At 39.0% G+C, this 24,039-nt stretch overlaps 1 protein-coding gene across 1 annotated transcript in view; it reads right to left on the reverse strand.

Annotated features, from left to right (window-relative positions):
• Positions 1 to 24,039, reverse strand: part of csmd2 (CUB and Sushi multiple domains 2) — a gene marked incomplete at both ends in the record, with an annotated part of 242,218 nt that overhangs the window by 206,392 nt on the left and 11,787 nt on the right. Inside the window, one exon of the mRNA XM_079259047.1 lies at positions 20,441 to 20,657. Within this exon, the coding sequence (XP_079115173.1) occupies positions 20,441 to 20,657 (217 nt within the window). The remainder of the gene's footprint in view (positions 1 to 20,440; positions 20,658 to 24,039) is intronic.

The raw sequence follows: 24,039 nt of genomic DNA on the forward strand, positions 1-24,039 counted from the left end.
TTTAGATCAAAGACTGTATTGCCAAAATCTCTTTTGCTTTCTCAATGGTTCTTCGCTGTTCTTTTTTTTTTTTTTTTTTTTGTTTGGGTTGTTTTTTTGCTGAAAGACTTAACATTTTATCCCAATCCTACTGTATGGCCGTAATCCTCAGATGTCACTATTCTTTTCATATATTTGGGGTGTCCAAGTTTCAGAGGTAGCTTGATAAAGCCTCCAGTAGGCTCTGCTGTTAAGGTGCTCTTTTTCTTATCGGAGTCATATTATCACTTAATAATAAACTGAGGTTCAGAATGCTCAGAGGACGTTCCTATTCTAAAGGTTTCATTGAAAATGATAAAAGTGTAAAATGTTCTTCTTTCTCCACATCTTTGAAGCTTTACTTGTTTCAGTGTCCAGTGTTTGACACAGACTAAAACATTTCCAGATTTTGTTCTATCCAAAGCTCTTTAGATGTCTTGCATGTAATTTATTTATTTACTTTTTTTTTTTTTTTTTCTTAGCGAGCCAGCTATTTTTTTCAAGTTTCTCAACAGTATTATGACTTATTGAATGGCGATGGCCTTGTAATTTTTTTATGTATTGTTGCTCTTTTATGTGAGTATTTCTGATACAGTCATGCAGTTTTCTGCCCTGACAACTGTAGAAGTATAAATAGAAAGAACTATAAACCTGTTCCGAATTAAAATATCGATAAAAATCAAGTAGAGGTTCATTTGACTTGTCATCATGGTTACAAATAATTATAGCCAACAGTGTTTGTGCATCAATCAGTTTAAGATTGTTGCAATCTTTTGGCAATTAATCATATTTTCAAAATGAGACCAAAGAGCGGCAGCAACAATTTTTAAATCACATCCACTGCTTTGCAACACACATATCAGGCACAACTGACAGTGATGTGACTTTAATGGTTGGATTTCCTTTGTATATCTTGTGAAGAAAGCCAAGCCGCAGCATGATGCTGAAGGTAAATATTAAAATGTCTGCAACATCACAATGTATTCACAGATCTTAGAAGAGTTGAGAGTAGGAGAGATTGTCAAACGTCTCCCGTGCTGATGGAGAGGAAAATCCACCGCAGTCAGTTCTAACTGCGAGACAAACAGCAGTGAAGTCACTATGAGACCAGTGTCTCTGGAAGACAAACGGGGGAGCATGATAGCAGAGGCAGGGGGGGTAGCGTAAGGGAAAAAAGTGAAGTGGAAGGTAAAAAGTAAAACAAAATGGGAATGAAGGGAAAATTATAAGCAGGATCATGAGATTAAAACAAAGTAATTATTCTGGTTGTCTAGGTGGTGTCCCGATAACAACGTGGGTTTTATAGATAATTGGAGCGCTTTTTGGGGAAAGCCTGGTCTTATTAGGAGAGATGGCATCCATCCCACGTTGGATGGAGCCGCTCTCTTATCTAGCAATATGGACTCTTTTATTAGTCAGCTAAATTGACAACTCAGGGTTGGGACCAGGAGGCAGAATTGTAGTCCTACACACTTTTCTGCAGCTTCCCACCTGCCGCCGCCCACCCAAAACCCCATTCCGACCTTATACAACTTCCCAGCAGTAAGAATTAAACAACACAAAAACACTTCTGGGGTTAATCGTGAAAACCTCATAAAAATAAAAACAATGGATCTAATAAAATCTGAAAATAAGACAATAAAGTGTGGCCTACTGAATATTAGATCCCTCCCAAATAAGTCTTTATTAGTCAATGACTTGATAGGTGATCACCACATTGATTTATTCTGTTTTATGGAAACCTGGTTACAGCAAGAGGATTATGTTGGTATTAATGAAGCTACGCCAGCTAACTATTTAAACTTCCACATTCCTAGAACTACAGGCAGAGGAGGAGGTGTTGCAGCTATTTTTAAGTCAGAATTTTTAATTAATCCTAAGCACAAAACTAACTATAAATCCTTTGAATTCCTGACATTAAATTTATCTCATCCAAAATGGAATTCAGAGAAACCGCTCCTTTTAGCATTAGTGTATCGCCCACCTGGACCTTACTCCGAGTTTCTGACCGAATTCTCTGATCTCTTGTCTGAGTTAGTGCTGACTACTGATAAGGTCATTGTACTAGGTGATTTTAATATTCATGTTGACGTTGAAAATGATAGTTTAAACATTTCCTTTAGCTCTATTCTAAACTCAATTGGGTTTTCACAAAATGTCAATGGAGCCACTCACTCTCATGGTCACACTCTTGATCTTGTTCTAACATATGGTATTGAGACTGATAAGCTCAAAGTATTTCCTCAAAACCCTGTCTTGTCCGATCACTTCTTATTAACCTTTGAATTCACTTTATTTGATTACCCACTGACCAAAAATAAATTCTACTATAGTAGATGTTTATCAGACAATAATATTACAAAATGTAAACAATCAATTGAATCAATTTTTTCACATCTACCATGTGTTAGCATGACTGAGAGTCCCCCTTTAAGCCTTACTCCTGCTCAGATTGATCAACATGCTGATACTATAACAGCTTCAATGCGTACAACCTTGGATAATGTTGCTCCCCTAAAGAAGAAGAAATTAGGTAATATTATGAAGGCTCCCTGGTTTAATTCCCAGCTTCGCGCTCTAAAACAGGCATCAAGGCGTTTGGAAAACAGATGGCGTTCATCAGGACTAAAGGAGTCTCACTTAACCTGGAAAGAAAGTTTAAGCGTATACAAAAAAGCCTTACGTATGGCAAGAACAGCTTATTATTCATCATTGATAGAGGAAAACAAAAACAACCCTCGGTTTCTTTTCAGCACTGTAGCTAGGCTTACTAGGAGCCGGAGCGCTGTGGAGCCATGTATTCCTTTCTCACTTAGCTGTGATGATTTCATGTATTTTTTCAGGAATAAAATTGACACTATTAGAGATCAAATTCACAATACTCTTCCTTCTACCTATAATGTTGAGCCTGTTGTGGTCTCCGAAGCATCCTTAGAACCAGGATCTGACTTGTGTCTAAATAGTTTCTGTCCTGTCCAACCCTCTGAATTAACTAAAATAATAGCTTCATCTAAACCATCCACCTGTATCTTAGACCCTCTGCCAACGAGCCTCTTTAAGGACATTTTCCCTTTAATTAATACATCACTACTAAATCTTATCAATGTGTCTTTAGTGACAGGATATGTACCACAATCATTTAAAACTGCTGTAATCAAGCCTTTACTTAAAAAGCAATCTCTGGATCCAGAGGTGATAGCAAATTATAGACCTATATCTAACCTCCCGTTTATGTCCAAAATTCTGGAGAAAATAGTTTCAGCTCAGCTACATGCCCACCTGAGCAGAAATAATTTATGCGAGGAGTTTCAGTCAGGATTTAGAGCTCATCATAGTACTGAGACAGCATTGGTGAAAGTTACTAATGACCTTCTTATGGCCTCAGACAAAGGACTTGTGTCCGTACTTATCTTGCTTGATCTTAGTGCTGCATTTGATACAGTCGATCATAACATTCTGTTACAAAGACTAGAACAGGTGATTGGAATTACAGGTACAGCGTTAAGCTGGTTTAAATCATATTTATCTGATATACTTCAGTTTGTTCATGTAAATGACAAGTCCTCCTCCCAAACTACAGTAAGTCATGGAGTTCCTCAAGGTTCTGTACTTGGACCAATACTCTTCACGCTATATATGCTCCCTTTAGGCAAAATTATTAGACAGCATGGAATAAACTTTCATTGTTATGCAGATGATACTCAACTATACTTATCCTTTAAACCAGATGAAACAAATCAGCCCAATAGGCTACAAAATTGTCTTATAGACATAAAGACTTGGATGTCTAGAAATTTTCTCCTCTTAAACTCAGATAAGACTGAAGTAATTCTCGTTGGATCTGAAAAACTCAGAGCTAAATTTTCCGGTTTTGTAATGAACCTGGATGGCATTAATTTAGCTTCCAGTGCTACAGTGAGAAACCTTGGAGTAATATTTGACCCTGACCTGTCCTTTGGCCCACATATTAAGCAGGTTACTAAAACAGCCTTCTTTCATTTACGTAATATAGCCAAAATTAGGGACATTCTGTCTCGGAGTGATGCAGAAAAACTGGTTCACGCTTTTGTTACTTCGAGACTAGATTACTGTAACTCTCTATTACTGGGCTGTCCTAAATATGCCCTGAAAAGCCTTCAGCTGATCCAGAATTCTGCAGCCAGAGTCCTGACCAGAACCAGCATGAGAGATCATATTTCTCCAGTTTTAGCCTCTCTTCATTGGCTGCCTGTTGAATCTAGAATAGAATTTAAAATCCTTCTCCTTACATATAAAGCCCTCCACAACCAGGCACCACTATATATCAAAGACCTCATTGTTCCTTATATACCAAGCAGAGTACTTCGTTCGCAGACTGCAGGCTTACTTGTGGTTCCTAGAGTCTCAAAGAGCCGAGCAGGAGGCAGAGCCTTTGGTTATCAGGCCCCTCTCTTATGGAATAAGCTCCCAGTTAGTGTTAGGGAAGCAGACACCCTCCCCACCTTTAAGACTAGGCTGAAGACTTATCTTTTTGATAAGTCCTATAGCTAGGGATGGTTAGCATCCCTTAGTTATGCTGCTATAGGTTTAGACTGCTGAGGGACATTTCCTGATACACTGAGCTTCTTTCTTTTTCTCTTTATCTCTTTCTTTTACCCCCCCCCCCCCATAACAGTGTTGCATCATTAACATGTATGTCTCCTGTCTCAGCAGGTCTCCCTGGCCGGGAGTAGCAGTTCCTGTTGTCTGTTGTCTTTCTGTCCTCTTCCCCCCACACAGCAGAGGCAGATGGCTGCCTGTCCTGAGCCGGGTTCTGCCGGAGGTTTCCTTCCTGTTAAAAGGGAGTTTTTTTCCTTCCCACTGTTGCCAGTGTGCTTGCTCAGGATGGGAGATTGAGTTGGACTCAACTCAATCTGTTGGTTTCCTTATATAGGCTGTTATGAATTGGCCTTCATTATGTTTTCCCCTCTGTCTGTAAAGCGTCTTGAGATGGCATTGCCGTGATTTGACGCTATATAAATAAAGTTGAATTGAATTGAATTGAATTGAATTAAGGAAACAGGAATAAATAAAACTGGCAGAGCTGGCTGTGAAAACAACACAAAATGTGCAAACGGCATAATCAGGATCTCTAAATTCAGGGTACAAGTGTGAAAGAGAAAACCAATGCAGTGCTGGAAACAACAAAGCAGTTTACAATGTCTGAAAAGCCACACAATACCTTAATTTGGCTGTTTGGGACGTGCAATTTGTAATTTTCAGTCGAGAGTGGCAAAATAATCACCATTCACATTCAAAGAGGAGTGAGTGCAAAGAAGCGGAGAGGTGTTGGACCATTTTGTTAATGCTTTAACAGAGATAAGTACTCCATCATCTTAAATCAGATCTATTTCTCAAATGTATTACCACCAGGGATTTAGAGTAAGTGCAACAAAATGACTTACACAGACACACACAGATTTTTTTCACAAAGAGTGTCTACCAGTCAGTAAGTAGTGTGACTGGTTTATCTTCAGGATATCGACACTGGGGCAACAGAATACCAATTGTCCTGCTCTTATCTGGATCTTTCCAGCCACATAGAGCTGTATGGTAACTTGTCTTTTTCCCCCTAATAGTAAAAAAAAAAAAGGAAGTAGAAGATTACACAATCATCATTTTGACAAAATACACGGTAATAAATGGTAAATATCCCGCTAAAAAAATGTTAATTTTGTAACATTTTGTTAAAAGGCCAAATAAAGATCTCATACTCAATAAATTTGAACTCTCTTACCATTTTCCTGTGGGTCGGGCTTTAAATGGTTATCCAACATGTACAACATGTCAAGTAAATACCTGATTCTTCCTGGAGGCATGTATAAATCTTCCAGGAAACCAACTAATGATGCTAACTGTATCATAAAAATGATTCTACATTAGTGGACAAAAACCTCAGTATTAAAGCCTTAGTAGATAATCCTTCACTGAGGGACATAAAACCTTTGAAAGAACTAAAGTTAAAAAGGAGAAATTCATTCTTTGTTCATCCCCCCCCCCCCTTTTGTGAATAGAAAAATCAATTACACTTACAGCAAACAAATCAAGGCTGACAAATGAAACAAGGTGACGCTCACACATCCCCCCGTGTTTTCCACTGCTCTGCACAAATCGCTTTGCAATAATCCTCGGGCAAAAGATAATTAGGGATAAAATAAAACTAATTCAATGTAGTGCCACTCGCGTCCCCAGCAAAGTGACTGAGCGAAGTGGTAGGTATGAGATTTGTTGCTGTTTACATGCTTGTAAAAATTGTGTGTGTGTTTGTGTGTGTGGATGAATGGATGCAAATGGATGGAGCAATTATGACACGCAAGGTTGCAGGAAATTACAGACATAGGAGATCGCAATGAAAACAAACAGGAAGCAAGGTGAAAGAAATTCTTCAGGAATAACACAAACATGTCAATTATTTATGTTTTATATGATTTTTTTTTCTCATCCATTATCTATATGTTTCTGCAGCATCAGCAGCAGGGGAGAGGTGGCAGCCTGGAGAGAGCTGACAAGATTAATCAGTTTTATGCAGTTCCAGCACTGTGTTGGGCCATACCACACTGTACTGGTCTTAACACGTCCTCAGCCATCAAATCAGAAAGGCTTTATCAAGGCATGGCTGGCAACACAATTTGCATCGTAAATTAAATAACATGTTTACTTCCAGTCAATAACAAAGCCACCCAAACTGACCTTAAAAACTCAACACCAGCAGTTTTAACATAATTTAAGAAACTTTTTTTTTGGATAACAAGCGAAACCTGTGCTTGACTCTTCAGTCTGACCAACATCCACCTGGATAATGCACTCACTGTCACACAGATGGTGATGTTTCTTAAGATTTCCATTGCCTGAAATGCACTTTAGCCTGTGAGTCGCATTGTGCATTGCCCATCAGTCCGTCAGGCCTCAGGTTGTGTAACTTTGGAAGTCTGTGTTTGATAAGGAAGCTTCACAGAAGACTGTCTCATCTGTGGCTCTATTTGCACACCTTTAATCTTTAGTGAAGTTCTAAAAACCTGCAAATAGTGGTAATTCTGTATTTGTATGTGTTTATAAAAAATACCCAGGACTCATTAAACTGATGGACATCTTCATGGCATATTCCTGCAGCAATAATCAGCTTGTAATTGTCACCAAGACCACAAAGACAAGAACTGTTCACAGGAAAACGGGGAAAAAAAACAGAGATATGCCAAGCCTGTTAAAGTCGCAGGTGATATTAATATGCCATCACTGCATTAATATAAACTAGCTAAATTTGTCTACAGCATAAAACTGTAAGAAGCTCAAAGACTGAAAAACACTGAGATGCAATGCAGCTTTTATTCTGATTGACGAGGGCATACACATTCATTATTTTGTACACCTGTCACAACATCCATATTCGATGTCTTGTTATGCAACAATATCGAAAGCTGTTAGTGGCGTTTTCACTACAGCTGCTTATAATGTGATGCGTGGGTACAGTTATGCGTTTAATTGCATAACATCTAAACCTGTTCAAACACATTGTCAGGTTTAGATGTTACAAAATTCACAGTTAAGGTTGGAAATAAAATCTTTGTACCAATTGTATCTATGGAGAAACCCAAATCACTGATCATCAGTGTGACTGCATAGTGCAAGCTACTTAATTAAACTGATTCATTTGTCACTTTGTAACGCAGACAGAAAATCCTCTTACTTCTCTTCTGTTCCCATTCTCTATACATTAGTGCTTGAATTATTAAAACGGAGGGATTTCCAGTATTTTTAGCTGCCGTGGAAGCAACAGCAGCTTTAGCCATGGGAGGAGAAGACAACTGAGAAGATCCATTCTCTAAGTGATTCAGTTTGGTGTGGGACAAATTGTGGATCTCTTACCTCCAATCTGATTCAGCAGTGTTTGATGAACTTGAATCCGTGCTGCATGAGCCAGTTATGAACACCAAACATTATTGTGTGTGCACTAATGCCTTTGTAGAAGACTCAAAATATTTGTTTGCAGCCAAGCTTCTAAATCTGCCCTGGCTATTTTAGTACAAGCATCTTTAGTATTTTTGTGCATTAGTATTTGAAGAGTAACATCCAAATGTTACATGTTGGTGATGCTCATAAATGATTCTGAATGAGGAACGCATTTTCTGTGTGTAGTGATGTATTCCTGCTGTGCAAAACCTTAATGCTATTAGCCACTTTCTTTTTTTTTTCCCCTCCAAATTGCTGCACAAAGCTCTGAATTTACATTCAAAATTTCATGATCTGCGCTTCTTTCGTCCTCGCTTTCGGTTGATCTCCAGTTTTCCCCTTGCTCTGCAGAGAGATGTGACTAATAAAGCCCACAACGAGGTTGAGTAGAAGATCTGATTAGCCAGCAGGGCTAACAGGGACACATTGACCGATGGAGCGCCCAACCAATTCTATTGACTTTCTACCCATCGCTCTTCTTTCGCTCCTGTGGGAAGGATGATCAAAGAGCAGCAGAGGGAGAAAGACAGGGAGCGGGAAAGGCAGAGGCGGAAGAGAAGAAGGAGGAGGGATGTTCAGGGAAGGAGGGGGGAGTAGCTGTGTTGTTGCATGCATATGTGTGTGTGTGTGTATTCGTGCATGAGTACATAAAAAAAGCGGTGGATCTAGAATTAGCTGCGGGCTCAAACAAACATTCATCGTGTTTGTGTGCTTCTGCTTTGGTTGCTCTCCTTCTGCAGTTCTTAACATTAATGTCTTTGTCTTAATTATGTACTTTTCTGGTTTACAGACCAAAATAACAACATAGAATGTATTCCTCTCCCTCTCTCCATGCAGCATTGCTTGTAAAGTCAGTTCACTTATCCCCACCATTAATGAGCAAAATCAATGACAGAATGTTCAGAGCAGGAAGTGCAATGTTAACCTTTGATTCTCCGACTAAATAAGCACAAGTGCAACTGGTCAAATGCAACAAGTGTCTAATTACATGCCAGGAAAATCCTTTTGACACAGCGTGGCTCTTGTGCACACATTAGTGTGTCCGCGCACAATATGGTGTGCTTTATCCATTATCATGTTTCAAAAGGTGTTTGGGTAACTAATTAGGTTGTTATGCACCGTGTCTCCCAGGGATGAACAACAGAGAGGAAAAAAGGGTCAAATCAAAATACGTGGATGTGACTAGAAGAACGCAAAGAGACTTTAAAAAAAAAAAAAAAAAAAAAAAAAGAAAACCGAAAATACAGCAAAGTCAAGACAGGCTGTAAAAATATGTCAGGAGATTTGCTTAAGCTGGGAAACAAATGTTGCACAAGAGGAGTGTCTGCGCTTTGCAATCCTCAAGAACACGGCTGAGGGGGATTTATATGGAACCTGTGGTTAGGAGTGCAAATACCAAAGGTTCTGTGCCATCATGTTGTCTTTATTTTATTTCTTCTTTTGGCTACGTTTTCCTTTTCTGTTTTTCCTTTATCTTTTCTAGAGTGCAGCCTACAGCAACCCTTAAAGGCAGGAATTAATCTGACTAATTATTCTACAAACAAAATGATCATAGAACTGCCAACGTTTTTCCAAATTTGAACTCACAATTGGGGCAGATAAATATTGAACATGCCGGTGTGGCAACAAGGCTTTTTTTTTAGGGTTTTTTTTTTTTTTTTTCAAGATAGCAAAATTTCAGCAACTAAAACTGGCTACCTTCATACATCCCCCTCCTCTGAGAGTCGGCACATAAACAGAAGTGCATTATTTCTGTGCTGGCTTGGTTACTGTTGAAGTGAAGGAATAACACTATTTTGAGTAAACGGTTATGCCAGCAAAAATCATTAAAAGCGGGACACATTTTTATGCAAGACATGCAAGAGGAAAGCTGCAAAAGCCCAAATTACTTCAGTCAGTGTTTTGGTTGTTTGAGCTTTCAGCGTTTTTTCCTTCTTTATCATATACTTCATTCGTTTAATCTACTTTTCCTCTAAATGTGTTTAGCAGCAAAAGTAATCACCAATAACATTACACCACCTACATCCCAATGGTAAGAAACTGCAAAAAAAAACATTATTGTGAACTTCACACAAAAATTGGGTTTGATAAATCAATTCTCTCTTCTCGTAACATAAATTAGTTTATTAGTTACATAATAACTATTATTTGAAAGTCTTATTAGACATGTTTACAGCAAAGTATAACTTGTGGATTGCTATTCTGTGGAATAATCAACACAGCTAAATGTGTGGCTGTTACCCATTTCCAAAGAATACGTTAAAATCACCATCTAAATGCAATTTTCTCCTGCTGGTATTGTAGAAGTTTCAATATATGAAGGTCGTCTCTGACCTCACTCTTGTTTTGAGCTTTTTGGAAATTTTAATATCCAGCAGTAATAAAGAAAAAAAGCAATAAATATGATCTGTTTTTAAACTATTACACAAGATCCATATGCAACTACAACAGTTTTGTCCTTCCTTCGCATACTGGTCACCAAATAAGTCCCATTTCGCTGTGGGATGGTATCCCCACTCCTCAACCAGATCTCATTAAGGCCAATCAACATGGTTGAATTGATCACTGCAGTCTATGCAGCTGATTCCACAAGTGTTCAGTTGTGTTGAGGCCATTCTTTCATCTATTCTCTCAAATTATCTATCTAGTTATCTGTCATCATTCTGGCCAGTGGCACTGGGAATTAATTCTTATAAGTCCATCTATCAATTAACTGCCAATCAGGTGCCAGCATGCATATGCAACTGATCCACACCTGGCAGCCCTTAAATCTCAAAACAGGAGTCAGAATGAAGGGCAGTATATAGCAGGTTACTGCACAATTTTATGGTGAAAGTACCCATACTCAACTGTTGTCATTCCTCTTAATTACTTTTAATTAAAAAAAAAAAATGCACCAAGATCTGAGGAAACGATTGAATAGTGAGAGCATAGCATTGACAGTCCTATACTATCACAGCCTCCATTAACTTAACACCAGACTCATTCATTTCCAGCTTGCAAAATTCTGCTATAAAGCAGCTGCTGGTACGGGAAGATAGAGTAACTTTAAAGCTCTGAAATCCGAATCACTTAGCACATCGTAATGATAACTGACAGCTTGGTTGCCAGAGTGCCACAAACTTCACCATGATGTTCTTTTTTTCAACAAAAGATCCTGAAAGTCAAGTAATGTTCATAATTTTGAAAATTACAAACATATCGTCGTCATGGCTTGACCTATTCAAACGTACGGAAATGGCCTGAAAATGATGCCAACAATGACAGAAATGGGGAGAAACCACACACTCCATTTCCCATTTTGCATAATATGCAATCTAGATCTGCTGCTCCCTTCAACCTGCTTCATGCTCATGAGGTTGCGTATTGCCTTAGGTGCCTCAATTGGACATGATTTGTGACACGATTTGCATAAGCTATTGTGCAAATAAACAAAATGAATGCTTTGCAATGGGAAATGCAGAACATCTGCCTCCCACTGTTTCCGTGATAGGAAGTGTTTATCACTTTCCATCATAAAATCGTTGGCTTTGTCTCAGTTCCCTCATGTTATGTGCACGTTCTCAGGGCTTTAGATTCTCTGTTAAGCTGTCAAAAAGCAGCAAATTACTTAAACAGATGCACAGCTCATCCACATCTGGTCTTTAGCTTTTCCTACACGGGACTATTGAGAACCCGTATACTGATGTGTTCATTATGCAGTTAGAAATGCGTGTGTCTTTTACAAAGTTGCTTAAACTGAATCCCAATTTTGCTTTTAAAATTAAATAAAATGACAAAAGTAAGGGAGGTTTAACATTTTAGATTTGTTTTGAGGGGCTACACAAGGTGGCTTTCTCTGGGAAGGCAGATCGGAGAGAACAGGGAAACTTACGGTTGCATTATTGCTCCTGTAATTTTAATGGTCACATTTTCATCCATGTAAGCTTAAATGGCTCTGTTGGTTCAAAAGAATGTGAACCAAAGCAAACAGGAGATAAAACGAAAAACAGAAAAAAAAAACCCAAAAAACTCTTTTTGAAGGGTGCACATGCTTGTTTAATCTCTTATCTTGGCAGGAAAACATTTAATTTCATGCTGCTGCTGAAGTGTATCCTGTTAAGAACATTGATGGGCCTTGAGATGGGAAAACGTCGATACCAATACACACAGTGAGTGATACACAGCATGTTGAGTATAAATTCACAGGCTTCTAGTTGATTATTTCTCTAATCTGGGGTTACCGGGGCCTAATAATTCTGCCTCACAGGTGAGCAGATGCCATATATCTCCCCATCGTTTCACTTTTTTTTTTTTTTTTCGCAGCGAGAGATGATGAAAAACAAACTATCACTCTCCGTCCTGTTTTTAGCAGCCTGTCGTTAAAGCTGGCGTTGATAAGTGGCAGTCTTCCCATTAACAGCCTAGACTCAAAGGAGCCATAAATTCAAAAATGAGTGTGTGTATATGTGTGTGAGAGCTTGCACGTGCCCGAGGGCGTGCAAAAGGCATCTATTTACATATCTACACGGAGTGCTTGTATGTTGAATAAGATGCTTAATCATGAGCACTACAAACTAATAAAACCATGCAGCCTTGAAGCCATATTTCTAAAGACACGCAGATTCAAATAATCCGCCTCCTCATTTAGACGTGTACTTCCTTCACAGATGTCACACAGCGTACGCCCGCACCACTCAGGATGTACGGACAAAGAGGGAACGTGCATTTCTATGCAAACACACATTAAATGTGTGCACACCAGAATGTTCACGGCACGGGAGTCATTTTCCAAAGTACGTGTTGCGAGAGATTGATGCTCAAGGCCTTCGCAGTGGAAGAATTATAGCTACAGCAAGTGTTCAGGCGGAGGGGTGGGGGGGGTTGGTTGCCATTGTACGTCAGCAGCTATCATCATGACCGATACTCAAATGTGCCTCATTGACTAACTCCTTCAGGCACACGGCACGAGACACGGGTGAACTGTAACACACCAAATGCTGGGAGAGACAAGACTGAATTAACAAAAGCCGAGTCAACGTCGAGCACCGTAGATAAAAGTCTGGGAGATGACCGGCATTAACTCAAAAGTGATAAAATGATACTACATCGCTGGTCTGACGCCAAATGTAAGTGCTATAAAATATTAAATAACCATAAATTTTTATGTGAGCAGCTGGGTTAATGTAAAAAAGTGCTTCATGGAAAGCAAAAAAAAAAAAAAAGTGTGCATCTCTCAAAAAGTACAGGGCCAACAGTTTTCAAGCCCAGTGCCACTTATCCAATGCTTAAAAGGGTGTGTGTGTGTGTGTGTGTGTCTTTGTGTGTGTGATTTATCTGTATTTCAATAAAGCTTGATTTTGTTGACACTGAATCAGCTTTGCTGGAATGGACTGCACACTAGATCTGCCTTTGTAAGCACAGTTTGAGAACACACACACACGTATACACACATTCTGCACATCTTCCACATGATTCTGCGCACACACAACCACAAATAAACTTATATGGTGACGCTCCAGCTTCACAGCACTGAAGGCTGACTGCTGTGTTAATGCCACTCCCACCACTATGCACTGGTGCTCCTCATTTTACTCCATTCCCGCCCGTAGGCTGCAAATCTGTACCTTCCACGCCTCCTCCTCTTCTCTGCAGCTACCATGGCCCTCTCATACTTCTGGACATTAAGTCCCTCTGCTCCGTTACTCTGTCAGCACGGGGAAAGCATGTGGAAAGAGATGCCTTCGCTAACATCACCAGCAGCTTTTCCCACCACTGAGATATGCAGTGTTTCCTGACTGGCAGCTACAAGGTGAAATGTGACACTAAAGTGGCGGAAAGCTTTTCTTTTTTTCATACTAAGAAATGTGCTCTCTCATACACACTGACAGCGAGTGAGATGGTAGTGATTTGAATCTTGCTTAAAGTCAAACTGCTGCTTTAGTCATGGGATGTCCTCTCCGTCTACTGTACCACAAACTGCTAAACAAAAGCTTGCTGCTGTCTGGCGAGGCATTTTACCTGTTATTAAAAATGAAAAATAGAAAAAAAACAGAAAGAAATTTGCAAGACTTCATGCATACTTTACAATCCGACCAACCCTTTTTTAAACGTGTGTCTTTATTTATTTATTTATTTATTTATTTATTTCATACCTTTCAGGCAGTCGCTAATTTCCATAAGAGTTGCCTCATAGCAGAAACTATCTGCTGGTAATCCATCACAGTAACGATTTCTCTTTCTAAGATTACACCACTGTCATGTGGCAACGGACCTTGAAACTTTACATAAGAATGATCCATTCTAACATCTTCCTGAATTAAAGTCTGGATTTCATGTATTTGGCAGTTTCAAAATAATTTTCACAGGACCAAGTGCGAAAACATCTCAAAGTCACCTATATTTCCGGGGCTATGGCTTCATCACTCACTCTCAAGCAAAAGTACTAATGTTGCTGTTCTCTTAATGTGTTGATGTTTAACTGAAGGACATCAACAAATGACTAAAATGTCTTTTTTTTCCCACCGTCCTGTACATATAACAAAGTATTTAGGCCAGGTTTTTCAGGTTTGCATCCCTTTGTGACATCATGAGGGTATGCGCATGACTTCAGATGTCAAGGAGATAAGTGGTTATGTCACATTTGTTAGCTCGAGTCCTCAAGGGCCACAATCGTGCAGGTTTTTCATGTATCCATGTTCCAACACAACTGACTCAAACTAATCAGTCAATGTGAGAAACTTAACCCTCTGGGGACCAAGGGTATTTTAGAGAAATAAACCTGACTTTTTTTTAGTTTAAATGCTAATAAACACCACCATTCAATCCCCCATAATGTCCTATTTTGAAATATTGCTTGAAATAAAGAGTATTATAATTTCGAAGCATGACTAAAGGTACTGAAGGGGACTGAAGCACTGCAGCTTTCCGAAATCACTGTCAGCTGCACACACTGTATCTGTTACCAAGTTATACATCTGTTACGATGCCGTTGTGTCGTTTATGTTGAAATAAACTACTTGAGTAATACAAATGTTTGTTTAGCAATTACGCATGGTATGCGTGCGCAAAAGCTGTTGTTTTCATAATTTATCGGCCTTGTAAATACAGAAGGCAGCTATCCGACTGCTAACGACACCGATGCATAGTGATTGACACTGTTTGGAGGCGTTTCCTGAGGCATCATCAGCTCTGATTGGACAAACACGTGTCATGTGCCAAAGACAAAGGCTCTGATTGGAACACCTATTTTGTCACAACACTGTATCATTTATGAATGGGCTACGGTGATGCCGGTACTACCGTCAGAAAGCCCGGAGTCTCCCGATTAAGAGGGGGAAACAAAATAAGTTTCTATCTTTTATGGTTCGACAGCTATGCTCGATTAAACACAACATGGTCCCTGGCATCGCCAACGATGCCGGTGTCCCCAGAGTGTTAATTGGCTGTTGGATCCATTTAATGGAAGCCATGTGTGTTGAAACGGGGATACATCAAAAAACCTGCAGGACATCGGCCTCAAGGACTGACTTTCAACCCAACCTGAATGAGACACTTACAACCTAAAGGGAACAACAGCCCATTGGCCATGTGTTCACGAAAGCAACACAGGCCTGTAATGTAAAATAAACATGACCTCTATAGTTTGCAAAAGCACCTACCTCTATTTGATCTTATGAATGGTGTGCATTTAAAAACTTCGGCATTTTAAAAGGAATATTTGAGTAGCTTCTTTTTGAGAAAAAAAAGAAGAGTAAAGAGTTCGTTTCACCCAGGTTTCAAACTCACAACCCTGGATTAGAGTTTTAGAGATAAGCATTTCTGATTGGTAAACTAAAGCTAAAAGATCTTACGGAAGGTAACATTAGCTGTACAAAGTTTTCACCAACTGAACAAGTCAGAAAAAAAAACATTCCTTAGCTATTCAAGCAAGAGCTATTTCGTGGGTATTTACACCACGTCACTTCTGCATCGACTGTTGTTAACACTTATTCACTTGCAGAATGTCCTGAAGCAACACACTCCATGGTGCATTCAATTTCACCCTGGTTTGCAACCCCACGAAGCAATATGGATCATGTTATGCAGACCCAGCGCATGCAAACGCCTGAGGCAGAAGTGAAAGATTTCAGCTTCAGCTTGCCATAAGACACTGCCTCGTAAAAACTCCAAATCAGGACCTGTTTGGTTGTTTTGACTTGATGACTTGTAAATTGTGTAAATCAAGGGCTTAGCAAATAACTTTCCTCTTTCCCTGAGAGTAATGACCATAGGCAGGAGGAATAAAGCTCATTTACACAGAACTATGCCCACAGTACCAAGTACAAAGTATTTGCATTCTATTAACTCTCCGTATCATCAGAGGCACAAATATTAAATGAGATTTGTAGTCTTTTCATGTTTTAAAGCATAACATCTCGATTATTAAAAAGTGTTTGCCTATTCCAGTATTAGAATTTTTAAAAAAAAGTTTACAAAATTTTGTTATTTTTCTTCTCTTATCTTTTTTTTTTTTTTTTTACAGTTTTCCAAAGTTATCAAGCTGCACTTGATCTTTTCCATGTGTGAAGTCGGAGGGCCCAACATGCATTTAACATCCTGAATCATCGCGTCATCTCTGGAGACAGATGCTCTGTATAATTATCAGCTATCAAACATCCGCAGTCTGTGTCTTCCATCATAGAGTATTAATCCCTTGCTCCTTTTTTTATTATTGAATTTTCTGTCTGTCTCTCAGGTATCAGTTCTGATCAGCGGTTTTAATGAAGTTGTGTTACAGACTGACTCATATGATTTTCTTAAGCATTGGGTGGAATTAAAAAAAATGTCACTTGCATGCACACACAGGGTGCACACACATGTCCACACACAGATATGTAGCCAGTCCATTAACTAGAATGATCCTGATAGCAGTTGCCTTCCTTTGCTGCAGCTCCACTGAAAAGATGATGTAAACAAGTTTAAGAAGAAATAAGAGGTTTTCACCTGGAGACAAAGTGAGGTATTTTGTGGATTTTTGATGACTACTTCAGATTAACCCTTTGATGCATAGTGGCCATATAGTGGACACCTATCTGTTTGCCTTGAATATTCATGAATAAGGATGGTATTTTTGTAAATAAACCACTTCATTGGATGTTAATGAGTTATCCAATATGTTTCTTAATTCTCACTGGAGAATTAATAAATATATGATATTATTGGACATTATGTAATTACGCATGTTTGCCTTTACGATACATAGGAAAAGAAAATGATACAGCTATATTGTATTAATTTACGTAGTATAATCATGATTATATATTATTGTATTAATATTTCTAGAATACATTTAGATGAATCATAAATTTAAAATATCACTAATAAACAAGAAGTATCATTGCATATGTCTGTTGAGTTAAAACAATGTATTTTTTTTTTTAAAAAGCTGAGTTTATTTTTTTCTTTCTTCATGCAAGAAAGGGTTAAAAAGAATATTTTGAAGCTTTCAAGATATCATGTGGTGGACTTAAAATAATAATGATTATCATAATAGTAATAATATATATATATATATATATATATTTTTTTTTTTTTTTTAAATCATGCAAGGCTCAAATAGGAGAACCCAAAAAAGGAGATGAGATATTAAAAACAAAGGTGAAAATGAAATGAAAGGTGTGAGAAACAAATAGGAGGAAGAGGAGCAAGAAAGATGGGGGGGGGAATTACTTCTGACACAGGAGGGAGATGAGAGCAAAGGGAGGAATGAATGATCAGATGCGCATCTGTGTGTGCGTTTGAGGTGTGATTTGGGGTTTTCGTCGGTGAATACATATATGAGCCTGTTGTGTCAGACTGCTGCTGACTGGCGAAAGCTTCTTCTATCTGATTCCCAGCAAGTCTGAGCTCGCTAGAAATAAAAATTTAAAGTCTTGCCTTCACAAAATGACTCTTTCATGCCAGAAAACGGTCAAAGACGGCAGAGCAAAATCTTAAGAGTATCAGTGTTCTCTTCTATTTCACCATCTTTCATTCCTGTCTCTTTTCCTTCCCCCAGATCCCTGTTCTTTCTTCTTCTAACTTCATTCATCATGTTTTTTCCCCTTCTCTCATTTAAGTCCAAACTCAGAGCGGGCTGACTTTTCTCCCTTTTTTCCCCCCACTGGAGCATACAACAAGGCCCAGGAGTCCAAACAGCAGAAAGGATGAGGAGAACAGCACAACAGCAAGCTATACTTTTCCTCTGTCTTTCATTTACTTTCTATGGGGAAATGCATTGGAGGCACTGCTGGCACAAAATGAAAGACTCAGTGAAGGGAGGAGGCAGAAGAGGTGTGAGGGATATCAGTAGGGAGAAACAGAGAAGCTGACGCTGAGTTAAAACTGTGTAGATGACAAAATGTGCTGGAATTTTGTTCATTTGTCTCAAAGGGGCTTATGTGCTTTGTTAGGCTAAGTTCAAAGCAGTGTGTGACAGGAATTAGAGCAAAGTTGGTGAAGCTACAGCTAATCAAATAGAGAAACTGTCACTTCATGCTGTGAGTGCATAAGTAAGAGACTGCAAGTAGTAGGGTCCCAAAGTACGCAAGAAAACAGCATCAATAAATAAGTTTTCTGTGTTTTATCCTGAAGAACCTGCATAACTATGTTTTTTAAAAAAAAGTTTTTTTTTTACATTTAGTCATCACACATACTGAAATACATAAAAAGTTGTACATTGACTTAATTACCTTCAGCAGCCTGAGCATTTGGTTGCTTCGTGTTACATTAGCTTGTATTAATAGTATAAATCATTCATACTTGTATCTTTCTAAACTGGCTTTGCAAAACATTACATTTTAGATTTTTGGAACCGTTTTCCCTACCATCATTTTTTTTTCCCAACTACATTTACCATCTACGTTTCAAATTGCAGTTTCTCTTTTTTGGCCCATTCTATACAGAGCACCAGTGCAGAGTACTGGATCGAAATTTGAGCCAGTCTGGTTTGCATTTAGATTCTGAAGTTAGCTTTGAACCTCAAAAGTCAGTTGTCAACACGAACCAGAAAAATTGTGGTATTTCTTCACAAATGGTGTCTTAAAGCCATGAAGTTAATTTTCAAAACAGAGGAAGACAGTTATATGGAGTTATAAAATACACAAGTCATTTTAACAGCAGATAAAGAAATATTAATTTATTTTCTTTAAATCAGAGCTAAATCAATTTTACGTGTGGTGTAAAGACTGACTTTATTTAATCAGTAATGTTCCACATATCATTAAACAACACACATATTTTGAAATATGTCTGTTCTTAATATGTTCTTTACAAACCCAGACAGATCATTAAATCGTCAAATATTTTCCACCCAACTGGTGTCTATGTTCCAGGCAGCCTTTTAGCAAAGAATCAAAGTGGCTTCTTATCTTATACTTTTACAGTATTTTTTTTTATTTTTTTCTTTGTTTTCTTTTACAATTGGCAACATGAAATATGTCAAGATAGAAAACAGCCTTACTATAAAATACATAATTATCTCTGGACTACAAAAAACCAACAACAACAATAAAAACAAACTAAAACTAAACTTTCATGCATGGAAGCAAATGGAAAAAAAATGACCTAATTTTAAAGGTGGAATATAAAAAGATACCTATACTGCTCAGTGTAAAGTGTATTCTGCTTTAGCTGTCACAAAACAAATATATATCCAATATGTTTAACGGCATGTTCATAAAGATGTTACCAGTAGCATGGAGCGAGGTACTATTACAATCCAACAGTAAAAATAATCTGCAACAGGAATATTTTACTTTTCCACTTTCCTCTCAGACTTGTGTGGCTATACATAAAAATGACTTGAATGGTGTGTGAGTGTGGGAGCTTTTTCTTATGAAACGACACAGTAAACACAATGCAGCCTTTTCTATCGCCTGTTCGGTGATGCCTCTAAGACAGTATTAAAACATTCATTTATTCATTTTCTTAACCGCTTAGTCCAATTCAGCATCACGGGGAAGCTGGCGCCTAACCCAGCAATCGTCAGGCAAGAGGCAGGGTACACCCTGGACAGGCCGCCGGTCTATCGCAGGGCCAACACACAGAGACAAACAGCCATTTATGCTCACATTCATTTCTCGGCAGAATTTAAAGTGATCTATTAACCTAACATGCATGTCTTTGGATGGTGGGAGGAAAGATGAGAACATTTGACTGCAAAATGTTTAATTGAGCCCAAGTGAGTTTTGTTTCACATTGTGTGTAGCTTCGAGGTCCTTTCCTAGTGAATCACCATGGATACTGTCATCATGTCCACATGACTTTGCCTGGCTTAAATTATCACAAATTTGCCAATACTATTGGATGCATCAGTGACATGTTTGACTGTTTCCCAACCCTCTTCTTTGATACCTTTAACCCCTGAGTTACTTCATTCATTAACCTAAACACAAAGCAACCTTCAAACATGCAATGAAACACCGACACACATAACAGAATTTCAAAGATTTTTTACCTTGTCCGCAGGTTCCCAGGGCTTGGTGGCCCATCATATACAGACAAGATGTCAAAATCCTCCTCCAGGGCGAAGCCTTGAAACACCAGCTGTATCCGGTTGTGCTCAGCTGCCACAATGACCCAAGTACAGTTGGCATAGTTGGGATAACCGTAAGGGTATCCTGGACTCTCTATTGTCCCATTGGGACTGTGAAGTGTGTAGCTGCAGTTCTGAGCTGTGAAGAGAAAATGAAAACAGTTATTAAAAGGCTGAGGGGCATGTCCACAGCTACAAGAGAAAAGATTCTTTCCTCTACATCCAAGAAAGGATATTACAAATTCACACACACACACTTAAATGCACACCCAGAGTTGAGCTGCCTCCACTAAGCACTGCAACATCCATTATCACCAACAGCATGCAGCGTAAGTCATTAATATTGTAATGCTAAATGGTTCACCTTCTCCCAGCTTTCCCCACCTTAACGTTCTCCATCATCACACACACGTTCACTCATGAGATGTTCCATCGCGTTAGTAAAAAGTTCCCATGTTTATACACGACATAGCTGAAGAGGAGGAGACATGAGGATGGGAGGTACAGCAGGCAAAATAAAGAGGAACGCTTGAGTACGTCATTAAATGAGCTCATCTTGGATTTTTTTTTTCGTCTCCAGCAGCTTAACTAGCCTTCACTCTAAGATTTTAATTGTGTCTGTTGCTGTCTAGCAGTCTGGGCTCGGGGTGGATGTGCGAAGTGTGAGCCATGTGTCATTGTGTTTTCAGTCCCAAAGCTAAATGAGCCTGTGTTCAACTGATCCAACACGGACGACACTTTGAATCAATGTCAGGATTTAAATGAAGTGAGGAACGACGTGCGATTGCGCAAACGGCATTTTGTGCAGCTCCCCACGTCTTGCCTGCTTTAAATGCTAATGCACAAATGAATACGCTTCCACAGATATCATTCTGTAATTGATGGCGTGAAGATTAGATCTCATATTTTGTTTATCTCCTCCAAGCAAAATGGGCTGATGTGAGATTTAGTTTTAATCTCTCAAATAGCAAATTGTGAGCATTCAGTTGTCAGTCCGTCACTGACAGGTGACAAGAGCAGACAACTTAATTATGTGAGACTGAAAGCAGGAGTGCGATGTGCTCATGCAAGTCCTTGAAAGCCTGCAAAGACCTTTATGCATGCCATTTATACAAATTATGTGTTTTGCTTTTGTTTGCTGCAGCCACAAACCAGAATCATAATGTAGCCTGATTAAAATCTAATTAGGAGAATATAATTGGAGGACATCTGTTACCTACATAACTCGCATTAGTTACCAACGCAAACAACACTTGCTGTGATCTGATTTTTTTTTTTAGTTTTGTTCATTTATATCCATTGGCCCAACTGTGCAAATTTCTGTGATGAATCGGTGCACAGAAATGAGGTATAGCAACTACCCAAGGGTCTAAAAAAAAGAAAAAAAGCTTATAAAAAAAGAGTAGGAGGCTTGAGTGAACAAACTATTGTTTTACAGATTCTGTTCTACTTTGTGGAGTCAGTTGGATCATCTCAAAGCTCAAAAACCCACCCAAACCTTCACTCTGAGAAACTCCCATGTCTTGGAAACCTGTGTGGTTTTTAGGTTAAATGGTGCAAAGCATAAAGACAAGATAACAGTTAAAAACAGCAAGAAAAAAGGGATAAAAAAGCAAACATGAACGTGGATAATCCCTGGTTAGCAAGATGAGTGAGTGCTGCATTTGTTTCCACAGCTTTAATTGAAGCTTTATGATTTCATGGGCGCCACATTTGGCTTTTTTATGAATCCTCAACTGTGGCTGGAAAACATAATGTGATGAACACGAAAACACACACGCAGACATAGCCGATATTTGCTTAGCGTTGCAGGTTGGAGCAGCAACATAGTGATCACAACCCGCTGCTGGGGAGAGGGAAGGTGAAAAGTGGAAATAGTTTCATGAGGTTTTGATTGTTAGAATGGCATCAGCAGCAGCAGCAGCAGGATAATAACATCTCAAGTCAAAGTATATCCATCACGCCGCTGTTGACTCCCAGGGGCCTGTCTCAGCAAAAAGCAGGCAGCAGCCTCTCAGCTGTCACTTTCCAGCACTTCATATGTGCTTGACCTCCTTCAAAAGATGCTAATGATGAGCACTTGAACCCTGACAACTGGAATATATTCACACTGTATGCATCATTCCACTTCACATGTGGAATGATGCATTGTTGGAAATCTTGGGGATGTGAATCTGTGTAAAAAGAGGGAGTGAACATGACCAAAATACCCCACAGAAGGTCTAAAAATATGTACAGTAAGTGGATACTCCTTTCCTTCCCCTTTGCATCTATTCTCAGTTCATATGTCTCAGTAATAAAGAAAAAAGAACAAGAAAAAAAATTCAAAGTAAAAGTTATCTCCGTCTGATTTTTTTTTTTTTTTTCTCATGAAAGAATTGGAATTGACTCAGCAGGAGAACATACACCCACCCAATTTCCATCAGGTCAATACTAATATCCAGGTAAAACCCCACATCCACCTCTCCCACCTGATTTCCATAAACGCAGCCAGTCAATAATCCCCTCATCATCTCCTTCATTATGAGGCCTCTGTCAGACAAATGCCAATCAATGTCCCATACGGCGGTCTGATGGCGGAGCCTGATGGGGGTCAGGGTGGTCTACGAAGCTCTTGTACATGGGTAAAGAGTTAGGATGAGTGTATCCACAAAACAATAGCAGGGAGGTCAAAACAGCAGTTAATAATCAGTTTTCAGATGGGATTGAAATGTTAGCATGACCCAGATGAAGTACATTACCCTCTTGGGGACTCTTTGGCAGCACTGAAATGAATGTACATGTGGATGTGTAGTTGATCAACCAGACATGATCCAAGGCGGCTTATTTAATGGGTGCAATATTATGTGAGACAAAAGACTAAAAGAGAGCAATCAATCAGTCAAACAAGGAGGTTGTTTTTTGTTTTTTTTTCCTCATCTGCAGTCACGAACGCTTTCACCCTTGCTAAGAAACAGATGCGAAGAATTGACTTAAAATGAAAATGTGTTCACGCGTTCATTGGGGAACTATTTACAACTCAGTTTGATTTTCAAATCATTGAGCAATAGCAGCAGTCCTTGTCTCATGTTTTTGCTGCATCGAGCCGTCATACTATTTTTAATCTATGCAGAACTGCACAAAAAAACAGTCTGTTGCCATAAGATGCGAGTGAGGTTAACCAAGGCTCTGTAACTCTCTCTGTTCTTTGAAAGCCCAGAGCCTTTGATTAAGTAGATCCTTCACTCGCGGCTCGGTTGAATTATTTAAGCCTCGCCTTGGGTGCATTATGAAATTAGCTGCTGGGAGCTGGTGACCTACTCTGAAGCTCCTCAGTGTAAATCTGCGGGGAAGAGCCCATCCAGCAGTTGACCCCACTGACAAACCATAAAGCCCCCCCATAAACAGACTGCTGGCCATGCTGTTTTTTAGCCCAGCTCGACCACCGGCAAAGTAGAAGGTCATGTTTTCTCAGCTTGTTGTTAAGTTCAGGTGTACCATTATGAATATGGACTAATGGCATAAAATGCCGATTCAGCCAT

This window comes from Telmatherina bonti (genome assembly GCF_933228915.1).
Source record: "Telmatherina bonti genome assembly, chromosome: 19".
Classification (NCBI taxonomy): Eukaryota; Metazoa; Chordata; class Actinopteri; order Atheriniformes; family Telmatherinidae; genus Telmatherina; species Telmatherina bonti.